General features: G+C 44.2%; 1 protein-coding gene across 1 annotated transcript in view; it reads left to right on the forward strand.

The window, feature by feature from the left end:
* The window catches only part of LOC122176147 (dynein axonemal assembly factor 8-like), a 76753-nt gene that overhangs the window by 30567 nt on the left and 31834 nt on the right, over positions 1 to 14352 (forward strand). Inside the window, exons 10-14 of the mRNA XM_042864459.1 lie at positions 7054 to 7198; positions 9332 to 9635; positions 10539 to 10673; positions 12337 to 12443; positions 13813 to 13911. Coding sequence (XP_042720393.1) covers positions 7054 to 7198; positions 9332 to 9635; positions 10539 to 10673; positions 12337 to 12443; positions 13813 to 13911 — 790 coding nt within the window. The remainder of the gene's footprint in view (positions 1 to 7053; positions 7199 to 9331; positions 9636 to 10538; positions 10674 to 12336; positions 12444 to 13812; positions 13912 to 14352) is intronic.

The raw sequence follows: 14352 nt of genomic DNA on the forward strand, positions 1-14352 counted from the left end.
AAAACAGATCTGTTCATCTTGTCCTTTGTTTTCCAAACTTTGCTTGTGTCTCATCTTGACCTGAGTTGGCGTAAGGGTCCGGCTTTTGTCTAAAGCACCTTGAATCTGCTGTGCAGCCTGATAAAGTCATCTCGATAGCTTTGGTGAGAGCACTTACGTACATTTCGCACGTCATTTGGCTGATGAGTCCATGTGGAGATGAGTCACCTGTGGGTGAGACATCCTGGGGCCTCTTCTATATGCATTTATATAATTGAATCCCGAGCTACACAGCTGTATCTCAGAGGCTTCACGAGGCAGAAGTGGGGAAGTTGACATCCTGCTGCTAGCTGAGCCCTGATAGTTTGTCATTGGTATTTGTAAGTAGAAAGCCTTCACCTTTTGGATGGAGGAAGGGCTACACTGATGTCTCTCTGAGTTGATATAGCGTGGAAGACATAGCTTGGGGAAGAATAAACCATTGTAGTTGTTCACTTTTCCTGAAATTTGGAAGTTCACATTTAAATTGTGGCCACTGTCAATTATTGCAGAGGACAGCAGTTTAAAAGAACCATCAAACTAATGTGCTTAGCCATTACTACTGTGTGTGATGGGCAGAAGAGCTGGAAATGAGTCTCATCCTTTTCTGTGTTTAAGACATCTTTGTTTATTCAAAAGGGAGGTAAGAGGAAGTGGAATGCATCTTCACACTGTCTGCAATGCAGTCACCAGCACTGCACGTTTTCAGTGACAAGTTCCTTAATTAGCCCTCTCTGTCCTCAGCCTTTCTGCTGCCTGGCACATTCCTGCTGTTCTTGCCTGTTTCCTGTACTGGATCTGGAGCAATCTGAAGTGAGCATGCGGAATGGGAAAGGAAAGGTGTGAAGAAAACAAACTTTGTGTTAATCTGGGTTGCACAAGGAATACTGCACTGATGCATTTGGATTCGAGACAGTGGAGAGAGCAGAAGGTTTGAGGATCATTGAATTGAAGAATGGCTTGGGTTGGAAGGGACCTCAAGGATCATCAAGCTCCAACCCCCCTGCTGCATGCAGGGCCACCAACCTCCACATTTCATACCAGACCAGCTGCCCAGGGCCCCATCCAACCTGGCCTTGAACACCTCCAGGGATGGACGGGGCATCCACAGCCTCTCTGGGCAGCTGTTCCAGCACCTCACCACTCTCTTGGTACAATAGGATAATGCAGTCTCACTCAAGTGTATGATGTAGAGCATCACATCAAAGTAAGCCTTGCCTGCGCGTTAGTGCTTTGTCTGCTCTGTGGTTGGTGGAGCTGAAAGGAGATGTTATATATGTACAGGATTCACAGTCTGACTTTGGAGGTAGTGGAGGATGCAGCATCGTTCTGAGAGGGCTTTGGGTGCTGCCTCAGTCAGGGCAGCTGAGCAAGTCTTTGTATTGGAAAGCACTTTGTGTGCAAGGAGATGAGATGGTGGAGTACATAAATTCTTCCTACAGTTCCTGTTTTCCTGCTGTGGCTGGGAAACAGTCTAGAAAACTCATTGCAACTTGAAAGACTCTCTTAGATCATCTGACAGCAAAAGCTATTTATTTGTTCTCAGAAATGAGAACAGAATGCACTGTAAGCAAGAAGAAGAGACATTAGATTTGGTCGTACTTGTGTATGACAATTAAAGATTCATGCTTTTGCTGTACACAGCGCCGGTCTTCTCTGAAATGTGCTTATTCTTCTTTCTGCTCACTGTTTTGCTGTGAATTTCCTTCCCATAACTGTCTGGCTTCATCCTGGTAATGTTGTCTGAAAGAGAGCAGTGGCTCTGGGTTTCTTTTTAATGTTCTTTGAAGAACGATACCTGTTCAATCTGAGGTGTGTTGCAAATTGATTCTCTTTCTACTGTTTTAATGTAGGAGAAATCAGAAATTGTCCCTCCTCCCCCCAGAGAAGGATAACTATTGACAAAAATGAATACCCATAATGGGAGGTTGCAGACAGGCCCTTCCATTCCTGCTCCTTCTGATAGCAGCAATACGTATGGAGAGGGTATCAGTGCTGTAAGAAACTTCATTTATTACATTTGGAGGTGGTGATGGCAAAGTGATTTGGGCCTTTGAAGCATGTCAAAACCTAGGTCAAAGTATCCCAGCGGCTCCTGTAGCTGTTACTGGCTGAGTGTAGGGTAACTTTTCTCCCTGGTGTATACTGTGAGACCTAAGACTATTTGAACAATTTGCAGAGTCTTACAGAAGAGGCCTTTCTGGGTTGGTGTTGAAGCTGGGCTGCTTCTTTAGTGTTCTGCACTGTGCACAGGAAGAGAGACAGCTCAGCACTCAGATGACACATCAGCTAGACTGGGGGAGACTTTCTGAACTGCTGTGTTTGCACTGAAGCTCTGCAGCTCCTGTAATATTGTTGGAGGCATAAAAGAGAGAAACTGGCCCTGGGGTGAAACTGATGCAATTCTCCTGCCTGCCCTGTCTCAATTCGTGCAGTATTGAAAGTAGCACCAAAGATGAAAGTAGCTTAGAGCTAAATAGTGTCAAAATCACTAAAATTATTTTGGGAGGAGTAAGGTCATTGGAGGAAGGATCACTTGTGCATTATGCATCAAATAGTTCTTAGAATATTGAGACGAGCTCTGACTCGATGCAATTCTCTGCTACATGCATGGGAAAGCTGTTTTCTTCCTTGCATTGCATAGGAAGGTGATCTCAGGAATTAACCTCCACTTACATTACATTTTTGTGAGACTAGACAAAGCAGGGGCTTTCACACTGCAGTCATCTATGCATGTTTCCCTACCCACGGGGCAAAAAAAAAGGATTTTCTGGGAGATCTAAGACTTTTCAAGCTTCATTTTCTACTGCTTTGTGAAATCTCATTCAGGTTGGCTGCTAGAAAACAGAGTCTGACAGATCATAGGAACAATCTGCTGTGGGATCGATTCCCAAATGCGTGTGGCCGCATCCCTGCTCTGATGGGGTGGGAGGCCAGCCATTCAACAGCATGCTTGCCTTGCATCGCAGCTGATCCACAGCTTGCACTTTGAAACTCTCTAAAGGTCAGCTTTACCTTAGGGTTCACAGCTTGTATCCTCTCTGTCTGGGTGGTTATTACGAAGATCTCCATGGAAATATTGGCTGGAGTTGCTTTGACCACATATAGCCCTTATCTTTTCTTTCTTGGAAGTTTATAGTCTTAAAGTGTGCTCAAGGAACAGCTTGAATAAGTAAAGACTGGAGTCTTGCTACGTATGTGGTTTGAAAGGCTTGTTTCTTCCCTCTGTGCTGACTGCACAATGCCAGCATTGCACACAGGAGCTGGCATCAAGTATTGGAACAAGAGAGGATCTTCCATATCCTGAAACCAGCGGTGTCCAAGGGTAATATCAAGGCTGATGGACAATGTATTGCAGGATGAAATGAGCAAATCGTTGAGAGATGTCAAAATGTTCATTTTTGTGTAGTTGTGGTGACTGAAATCAGGCGAAAAATGAAATTCACAGTTCTACTTCTAGGCAAATATCTTATGAAGCACAGCAAGTAAAGGAAGGAGGAAACTCAAAAGTCTGCTGAAGCAGAAAGGCAGGTGTCAGAGGGATTTTAATGTTATCCAAATTCATTTCATTTCCCAGTTGTTTTTAAACATTTGTAGGATGAAGCACTTAATTTCTTTGCCAAGCAGTACAAGGAAAAAAAACTCAAAAAAGCCACAAGTAAATGACAGCATCGTAAGTAGCTCATCCTCCAGAATGGACACTTCATGCAATTGGTCCATTTTCTGTTCATAGTCTTATTGAAACCATGTTGAAATAGAATTTTTTTTCTTTCTAAAAGGTTTTGCAGCACGTGACTGAAACTACATGGGGAGACAGGTTTGTGGCTGTTGAAAATCAAAGCAGAGACTTGGAATAGTTCCACTGCTTTTTGATTTGCGCCTCCCAAGCCTCATGCCTCCAAAGGGACATTTTTCTCAGTTTTGGGATGAATTGTGCCCGGTGCAGAGACACGGTGCTCTGTGGAAATGCATCTGTATTTCTGGAATGCCTCAAGAGAAGCATAGCTATGAATATCACTTTTTCCCAAACCAGAACTTGACAAACTTGTCTTCCAGAAGCTGCGCTCCTTTCTGGGCTATGGCCTTGCTTATGAGGCATTACAGTCACAGCAAATTCTCGTGAGTGACATATCCTTAAACATCCTTAAATTTGCACTTGTACAGGTTGCTTGCTTGGCTGCCCAGAAAATGGATGAGAAACAAAATAAGGTGCTGAGATTGGGAAATGCCACATTTCTTTAGTGCTGTGACCTAAATGCCAGAGCCTTTTGCCTATTCAGGGCTAAATGACATGATAAGACTCACACATATGTGCTATTAGGGCTGACATGAACACAGGAAAACGTGTCCTGTTTTGGTTACAGCCATATAGAAAACAATGCAGTTCTTTCCTCGTCCTTCAGTTTGGTTTGTTTATTAGAGCATTTGCTTTACAAAGCTCTTCTCTGCTGGCTTCCCAGTGTGATCATGGAGAATCAAGGCCTCAAGCTGCTGAGCCTGATCCTGCAGTGCTTTTTACACGCAGCTCCTGTTCATGTTAGTGGGCAATGCCCACACTGCAGGGCCACAGTTTTGGACCCTAGGAAGGCTCAGCCTCTTAAGAAGCAGCTGCAAATTCATGTTCTTGGGATATAATTATAGCTGGTGATACTGATGCAAGAAAGCAAATTATAGGGTAACAGGACTTGGCTAATAACTCTCATCCATTAATGTGCATTCTTATATATTCTCCAGCCATAAAACTAGCCATACTGATTTTTTCCTGGCTCTTGATTTGAGGGATCACAATGACACACAGGTAAGAGCTACCTTTCATGTGTTCCAGGCAGTGGAGAAGATGTTTGCAGTGCCAAGTGGATTTTACTGGCAAACTGTTGAAAGTGATGAAAAATGCTGCCCTAATGGCAGTGACACCGAGGTAAAATAAATGAATAAACTGATCACGTTTAAGTGACCTGCAATGTTTCAGTCTTTAGGTTTAGGTACAAATACTCAAGGTATTTTTCACTCAAACTTGAATGCATCAACTGAGTCTTTTGTGTCATCAGTATTGATGTAGTGATTGCTCTGAGCCACAAAAGATCTGGCTATGAAATATGCAGGTTGAAGAAATTGCTGCAGAAAGGAACAAGAGGGAAATTCTGATAAGCCGAAGATAGATGACTGTGAGTCAGTGTGCAACACAACTTGCACCTAACTTTGCTCCATGTACTGTCTACCTTAGCTACACTAACTGTCTGTGTTGGGGAAAAAAAAGTCTGTATACTTTAACCCAGAAGAAGGTAACTTGAATTAGCTCATCTTTCCCTCTGTTTAGGAACGCGTACCAAAACGTGCAGGACTTGTACCCATGTTTGTTGGTAACTGTGGTAACTCACCTTTTTTAGCTCTTGTGCAGCACCACGTGGCATGTTTGATCTGACAGAGTTCGGTTTCAGTTAGGATTGATTCAGAGAGATGGAGATATCTTACGTTCTTCCTGAACAATAAGTTTGACTGATGACTGAGAGCAGTTAGCATACACCAGGCTTGCTCCTGGAAGATACCTGAAGACCACAGTTACTTGTTAAAGATGCTGGGCGCTTGGCACAGTCAGGAAATACCTTGTGTCTTGTTACAGCTCCTCAGTGTTTCTCAGAAGTGGGTCCATACAGAACATGGCACAGCAAGGGCTGGATGCTCCGGGAGGAAATGGCACAGCAGGAGAATAACGGCAAGGCAGGGTGCAGTCAGATGTTTCCCAAGAAAGGCAGAGCAGGTCCAGCAGCAGTAACCAGGGTCAGCCATGAGCCCGTAGGGACGAGGCCAAGTAGGAAAGTCAAGTCAGCAGGTTAGGATAGCAGCCAGAATCAGTGATATACGAGGCTGGGCACAGGAAAGCCTGCAACAGTGCTCAGAGGCCAAAGCCGAGTGCCTGGCTCCCAAGCTCAGGGAACCAGGCAGTTGCTGAGGCTTTTCAGTGTTATGTTAGACAGCTGCAATATCAAGACTGGCCTGGAGCCCAGGCAGCTAAACCCTGGGGACTATCAGAGCTGCTACAAAAATGTGCTTCCTTACTGGCTGCTGCGAGCATTTGGTTAGTATCAGGAGAGCTTGAGCTAGATGAACATAAAGAAAAAGAGCTTTTATTCCTAATTGGTACACTTTCTTATGATTTAAGTAAATTTATAACTTCATTTATCATGATATTATAAACCCTGTTACGTGTTTATGGGGGGAGTAGCATTTCATTTAAAGCAACCAGGAGTGATGAATTCATTTTGCGTTCAGCGCAGACATAAAGCTTGCTGCTGGCAATAGCACTGTGTGTCTTTACACCCAGGAGAACCATGCACAAATTTGAGGCCAATGCAATCGTGCTTGTCTGATCTGCACCTAGACAATTCATTACCTGCAGTGTGTGAAGCACCACAAAACTTTCTGGTGTAAAGCACGTGCCTTTTGAAGCAGTATGTTTCTTTTCGTAGGGAAATCCAGAGCTCAGAGTTGTTTGTTTTCCTTTAGATTGCAGACATTCAGTACATACAACTGTATGTCTTTCTATTTGCCAAGATGAGCTGAATTGGATTCATCTGGCAAAGAAAAGTTCAAAATGTAAATCTGGGGCAGTGTCTGTCTGATTTATTTTTATGTTAATTTTGGTATTTTTGTAGGTATAAAGAAACAATTAGTTGGTCTATTATAATTTAGCCATCTTTCTGTAGTATGCAAAGTTAAACAGCAGGAGTGATGCACTTCATTCTTTGTCCCAGAAAACACGCAGTTTTTTACTAGTGGGTTTATGTGACAAAAGGCTCAGCTGTATCAGTAGTAATACATAATCATTATTCAGTCACAGCTACCATGCTTATTCAATCTGAAGGTAAAAACCTACTGTGCTGAACTGCATGTAAGCACAGAAGAAAAGCCTCTTCGTAGCTCTGATAGTGCAGGCAAGGCCTGAGAATTAAAGGTGAGCGGAAGGAATGCAGCTGTGAGGTCACTGTGGACTTGGAAACATTTTGGCTCATTCCACCACTGTGCTCTTGCTTCCAGGTTGCCATGGTGTTGCCGTTTGAAGCTCCCTCCCAAAGATCCCTAGCTGCCCATCACGTGTTGCAGCTGGTGCTCAGCTCTGGGCTGGATACCTGTGGACTCCACCTGCTCTGCTCTCAGCGTGATGTGCTGCTCTCTAGCTCAGGTGAGGTCTGGTTTTCCTTCAGAGATTCCATCCTGTGATGGTGCTGAGGGGAAGAATCACCTGGTGCTGTGGACATAGGGAAGAGAGTAACAGATTTCCAAGAGCCTCACATCAGTGCTTGTATTTTTGCCCAAAGAAGTGATAGAAAGAAGCAGCACAAGGTCTGTTATCGATTCCCAGTGCTGAATATTCCCCCGTTGAATTTTTAGCTCTCAATATATTTTTGTGGCTCGAGCCTGTTTCTTTTCTCCTTTGCAGAGGCTTTCCCAGATTCCAGTGCTCAGGTTTATGCTCATGCAAATTAGATGCACTAAGTTTCCATGGATTTTTCTGGAGGTTTTAGGTATAGATACTCCAACCTCTCTTCCTCAATTGCCCCCCTTCCAAGTCTTCTGGGACTTCAGTCTTAACTTCTTCAGGAGCACGTGCAAAAGGAAACTAGTGGCCATTTGTAACTGACATTTTGGTGATGGCTTATCAGACAATGCGTGTCACAATTTGTGAATAGAAGACAGTCTGAGATATGACAGCAGAAAGGTGAGGCAAACAAAAGCTATATTGGGTCCCTGATGTCAAATCCCAAAGCCTTTAACGTCAGACACCAGCGTTTTCAAATATTTGCTTGTGCCAAGTCTTCATATTTTTCCATTTGTGAAGCAGTGATAATGAAACCTGTCTCAAAGCGTGTACAGCAGATTACTAGTTGCTAATGGAATATAACCCTAGAACAACAAGCAATTATACCAGCAGCAAAATGTAGAGATGGCTCCTGATACACTGTGGCTAGTGCTTTCTTTTAAGCCAAAAAGTTCTCCTGAGAGGTTTGCATATGACACCACAGTGAATACAATCAGTCTCTACTGGGAAAGTTCTAGGCAGACTGAGAGAGAAACAGGCTTCCTTCTGCTTAGACAGAAGATGAATGCAGACCTGCTTAATTAGAGAGAAACTCTGCAATCTTCCTACCCTTTTTTACATCTGAAAACCACAGAGGCAGACTGCCTTAAAAATGGGATTGCAGTTGTCTCAGCATTGTGTGTGAAATACATTCATGCTGATAACTGGAGAAATGAAGGAGGACTACAGAAATGAGTAAGAAAACCATAAAATCACCAGTCATTAAGAACTGACAGGCAGCAGATCTGCTTCAGTGCTCCCAACTCTTACCATTATTAACATTTTGTGTGAAGAACAATTAATTTCAGCTGAGAACTGCTCTGTGAGTTTGAAGACTGGATTATTTTGAATATTTTCAGACCACTTCTCCATTCTCTACCTGTTCTGGAGATTTATGTTCTGCCTTCTGATTCTCATGCAGCTAGTGATGTAAATGAATGCATTGAAGTGTCAGGGAAGAGAATGACAAGTCTTTCTGCTTTTGTACAGTAAGAACTGGAGAGGAGCCAAACTCGCTCTTTTCTGGGGTTACTTACTGAACCCCAGCAGTACTGACAGTGAGCATGGAGAAGGGTTTGTCAGAGGTGTAAGGAAGAATTACTGCAGGAAATGAGGAAAGCCACAAATCCTGGAAGGGGAATAAAGCTGGCTTAGCGAATATTGGGATACATCTTTATACAGCATAGGACTTGTTTATATGTTTATGAACATAGGACTACGTTTATAGAACATAGGACAAATCTTTATTTTATACAGAGGGAAATAAACCAGAAAAGATGTGGATGGATTTTCAGCTTGCGATCTTCTCCCTATTTTCCCATATCTGATGAAAATTACAGAAAGTATTCTTCTTCTCAGGGCCATGTTCTTGCCCTGTCTCCCCTTCAGACCCACCAGCCTTCCTTGTATGAGACAGTATACAGCACCAGAAGTTAAAGTGCTGGCTTCTGACAGCTGGCTGCTGCTCAGTAACTAACCCTATGCACACCCTTATCCACAGCAAATATGGAGCATCCCGCTCTTTTTTTCTCTATCAGGTAAGCTGCCTTGAGCAATCTCAGATTTACAGTTGGGTAAAAATGTGCAGCTGGTTGCCAGTGTAACACCTGCAGGACAGATAACACGTAGGTTACTTTGTGCCCAGCTATGACAGATCTGAAAAAAGCACTGGAGTGGAATGAATGACCTTGGGGTGGGCTGTTCCATGTTTTATTTGAATGCATTTGTCTTTCACAGGAAAACTGCCTTCTTCCTATGCTTCAGAGACTGACAAGGTGCTGGCATTAGGGGTGAGAGGGCCTAAAGGAGTTAGCACCATGCAGAATATCACTGGGCCATCTGACCCGCAGCTGGCTGGTGTGACAGACTGCAGTTCCATCAGTGCCATCTACTGCACGAGCCACACAGAGCCTCTTGACTACCTGCCCCAGCAGGACAGCTGTGTGCACAGGGAGCTGTGCCTCTGGTTTGGAGGGAGGGCTGCTGATGCAGCACTGCATGGTGGTGTCCTGGATCCGACTCCCAGATACAACAGAACAAGGTGAGGGTGCTGGCCTGCATGTTTTTGAGTGATGGTAGTTCTCCCAGGCAAAGCCGTGTGGAGGACAGACAAGCACACAGTTGGCATGCTTTGTCTTTATTGGTCTTCTGCCAAAGGTCTGAAAGAACAAGAGTGAAGGATGGAATCTGTATACTGTTTCAATTTTCACATGGGTTACTACAGTCTGTAAAAGCACATCTCTCACATCACTGTCTCCCCTCGATATGTCAGGTGTGGCATTCCTGCAGTTGCCTCCCATCAATTCTTCCCTGGAAGACCTTCAATTCCTACACTTGCAACACCTGGGCCCCTTCTGTGTCAGTAATGGCTGATCAGCCTGGTTTGAAAACTCTTCTAGCTCTGCCTGGTGTTGGAAAAAGGCTGCAAGATTGCGTGCCATTGAGCAGCCTGTTCTCCAGGTGCAGCTCTGCCCTTTGTCCCTTTCATATTAACAGATTGGAGATAAGGAGCTTCAGATGGAAAAGGTTCTTGGGAGGATTATGACAGAAGTGTGTGTGAGAATGAAGGATGGATTATAAAGCAAATTGGCTCTTAAGCAAATTAGCGTGAATAAAAACAGCTTAGGAACTGGTGGCATAGCAGTGGGGTGCAAAAAAGTTTAAGGAACTGGAAAGACTCAGGAGTCTGGAATCTTGCTCTTGGATAGAGCTGAGTATAGCTGCAGAAGGAACTGGGTTATTAAGTAGCTATTAATCCATCATGCACCCTTCAGCAATATGTATTCTACTGTGCGTAACTACAAGGAGGCAGGCTGTAGCTCCCAAAGGCTCCCATTTCTGTTCAAGATAGCCAAACCTCTCCAGTGTTTTTTTATTCTTAAAGTTGCTTGGTTTGTGATATTGGTGGTGGTCTGCTATAAAGTCTGCTCTTGGCCTTCCTCAGCAGAACAGAGGTGCATACATCAGGGAAAAGGAGTGAAAAGAGAGAAGAAGAGAAAGGCTTCTGTTCAGCTCTGAAGTCAGCACTCAGCAGCCCTTTCACATTGTCCACAGCTGCAGGAAAGCAGAGGGAAGCTGGGTCAGTAGTCTGGGGATACCCTTGGCTCTACTCTTTCCCAGCACTTTTTTTCCCTCAGTAGCCTTCCTACAGTGTGGAATGATCACTTCCTGACAACCCTGCTACTTCCCAGATGGAGACTCAAACCTAAGACCCAGGAGTCTCACTCAGTCCTATGAATCCTCTTCCTAAATGAAGAGCCCTGCTGTGCTTAAGGTCCCTTTCCTCAGACTGCTGCTGCAAAGACACATCAGAGCAGGCTGGCCTGCACAGGTCAGAGAGAAGAAGCACTTGCATTTTTTTGGGCTTCTGAAAGACACCCCTTGGGTTTTTCCAAGCAGAAGTGGATGTGGGCCTCAAAGCATTTGGCCTACAGTGCTTTATCAAAAGATTTGGCTTAGGGCTTCAAGGAGTTTCCAACAACTGGGGTAATATGAATCTGAGACACCCTTTCCTGGCTGCTCTACAGGGCTGTGTAATAGTCATGTGGAGTGCCAGCCACTGGGTTTTTTAGGCCTTAGGCATCTCCTTTCAATGTAACTGAATTAAAGATGTGTTGGTGTGGTGGAACTCCCCTGCAGCTCAGGCAGTGCCCTGAACCTGCAAGTTCTGGGCAGGTTTTACAGTTCCCAGCTGCTCAGTGCTGCAAGCACACTGCTGGTGGCAGAGAGTGAGGGGTGAGGGGCTCTACAGCCTTGGTGCTTTCTGCTGTGGGGAGGAGTGCATCCATGTAGAGCTGATCTGATGCCCTCAGAGGGGGTTATGTGTCAGAGTTTGGCTTTGTTTCCTCATGAGCAACAATTCATCATTTTCAATTTTATGATATGTAAAACTCAATTTGGCCAACTTTCATTCTTTTTATTTTCCTCAAGGATGCTTTTTTTCCTACAGAGATGATGAATTCTGCTCCTCTGGTATAACTCAGCCGGTCCAGAGTGCTGCTAGAAATGTGCCCATCTCCTAATGCTGGTAATTTGACCCGTTGGGAGATCAGAATACAAGCTGCACCTCAGAATTCAGTTTGTCAGATTTTACTTGCAAATACTAGTGGCTTCTGTCAGTCTCCTGGGAGTGAACAAGCAGCATGTATTCCAACTCAGTAGCAGGGGAATGAGGCGGACAGGTTTGCCTGAACAGCCTGCATTTCACAGACCTAGCCAAACTGTTGTGCAGACTGCAGTTTGCCTTCTCAGTCCCTGGCTTTCTGAACTGCACCTTATGTTCGCTGTGCCATCATTTGGTCTTTTTGGGTATGCAGGAATGTGGAGAGGTTTCACTGTGATGAACATCTGTGACAGTCTTGATGGTGCTTGTTACCCAACACGAAGCAGCAGAAGAGTACTGTGATTGATTTAAAACTACTTAAGTTCTGGCTAAAGAACCAAAAGTAAATAGCAGCTGTGATGTATCTGCAGGGTAGGAAAAACACTGATAATGTAGCCTGACATTTTTTTATTTCCAAACTGGCCACTTTGTATTAGATTGTGCTATTGAGCAAAGAGACCCTTGGAGGGAGTAATAGAAGAGACAGCCAGTCTGAGAGAACTTGGTGTAGCTCATGGCATTAACAGGAGGTTGGAATGGCCTTTCCGTTACAGCTTTCTTGACCCTGGGTCTGTTGCAGAAAGGGGGTTGGACTCAGAACCTGGCACAACACCTTTTAATATCTGCTGTTTTTCTTTAGATCTCAGAGTCCTTCATCAACTAGAGAAGAAGCAGGTGAGGAAAAGGTTCATCTCCAGGGCGTGGTGCAGTCTCAGCCTCCAGCAATGCTTGTCTCACCTACCAACGGTTCGTAATAGGGAACTAATCTTGAGGTTTTATGGCTCTCCTTCACTGACAGAGTTACCTCACTCCAGTGCACCTGTTTCAGGAAATTCTGCCTTACTCAGTGTTGTGATCTGGCCAGGTCCAGAGCCAGAAATGAATTTCTACTGAAACGCTGTTGCCTAAAATGAAGTGACAGAGAACTGTTATCACATCATCCTCCTCATGGGAGCAGCTGCTTGAGTCCTGTAGGCTGCTTAGGTTTCACTTAAAAACGTGCACACAAAAACTCCCACAACAAATTTGTGCTTGTAAGGGGGCTGTTTATCAAGGAACTATTGTGATTACCTAACAGTGTCCTTAGACTGCTTGCTTAACTGATCAGAAATCAACTCTAGACCAGTACAGGTAGCTGAAGGTAATAGGGTGTGAAATAGTTAAGAATTCATTCAAGCCAGGGCTGACTATGTAATCAGAAAAGAAAGCATTTAATGGGACTAACATTAACTATCACCTGACTCCTCTATCCAAGTGCCCTTTGTAAGAGCAATCTTCTAGCTTCTAAATTTCTAGCTAGCTAGCAGCAGCTTGACTGTGTTCAAGGGAGCCTGCTGAGCACTTGGTGTTAGGACTGGCTCTGAGGGATGGGAGAGGTGTCTGCTGCAGATGGGCCAGTGTGCTCCTCATCTTCTGTAGTTGGGCCTGGCAAAGCAGATCTCAGGTGCAGGTGATTATGAGACAATGCTATTAGAACATTGCTATCATGTTTCTACTCCCACAGTTGAAAAGATTTCCACAGGAAGAAGGGGGGGGGGGAGAGGGAGGGACAATATCAAAAAGCACAGAGGGGTGTGGAATCTCAGCAGCTGTCAGGGAAAGGATGACTGGAGGAAAATAGGATCATACTGACGTAGAGAGAAGGTAAAGAAAGTTATATTCCTAAAGGAAAGGAGTTATGAGAAAGGAATGAAAATGTAAGATGAAAAGAGGGGAAAGTGACAGGAAAAAATGGAAAAAGGAAAGAAAGGAAAGTCTTACCTTTGAGATGCAGTCTCTTGTTTAACTGGGCATGTTAATTCAAGTAGCTTGGCATACAGCCATTGGCTCCATGTTATTTGGGATTGGTATTGATGGCAGCTGGTTGCTGCTGATGGAATGACTCACATTTTCTGCCTCCCCTTCCTTTTATGGCTATTAATGATTCACATTTGATGTGGGCTGCTGAGTTATACTACACCACGTTCCATCTGTATTTGGGCTCAGGAAATCACTTTCAGGCTTTTCTCCTCAGATAACTATCATGACTCCCAAAGAGAAGCCAAAAAACTGATCTGGGAGCAGACACCCTGTGGTGTGTTAAGCAAAGGAAACATTTACTTATTCCTTCCACCAGGTCTGCAGCAGCTTCTCCTTGAGATGGAAAGATGCACCCATGCAGAGCATGCAGAACAAATACGCTGCTCCACCCATCAGATGTATACACTTCATCCCAGTAAGAAAAGTTCTATTGACCCTAGCAGATTTCCCATTAGTTTGGGATGTGTGCATGTGAAAAAAGAAAAAAGTTTGTTTTCTTTAAGTGTTATTTACTAGAGATGAACCGAAATCATACCACCTGCAACCCTGAATTTTGTTTATTTAGAGCTTTCTTGGAAGTTACAGAGATCTGCCACCCTGTTGGCAGTGAGCTTGGAGTTAAACCTAAAAAACAGAAGTTAATAATCTGAGATTCTAACCCACTATCAACTCTAGTTGCTTCTATGGACTTGTCTGGGGTGAGGAATACAAGCAGAGCACAAGTAACCAGATCTAGTGGCTAAAGCTTAGGTAGGAGGGAAACTCAGGTAGTAGAAAGCAGGCTGGTGCCATTAGGATCACAAAAGACAGGGGTCTGTGAAGCCACAGGTGGTACCAAGCAAGAGTAGAGTAACAT

This window comes from Lagopus leucura, unplaced genomic scaffold (assembly GCF_019238085.1).
Source record: "Lagopus leucura isolate 7727_CA_CO unplaced genomic scaffold, USGS_WTPT01 Super-Scaffold_760, whole genome shotgun sequence".
NCBI lineage: Eukaryota > Metazoa > Chordata > Aves > Galliformes > Phasianidae > Lagopus > Lagopus leucura.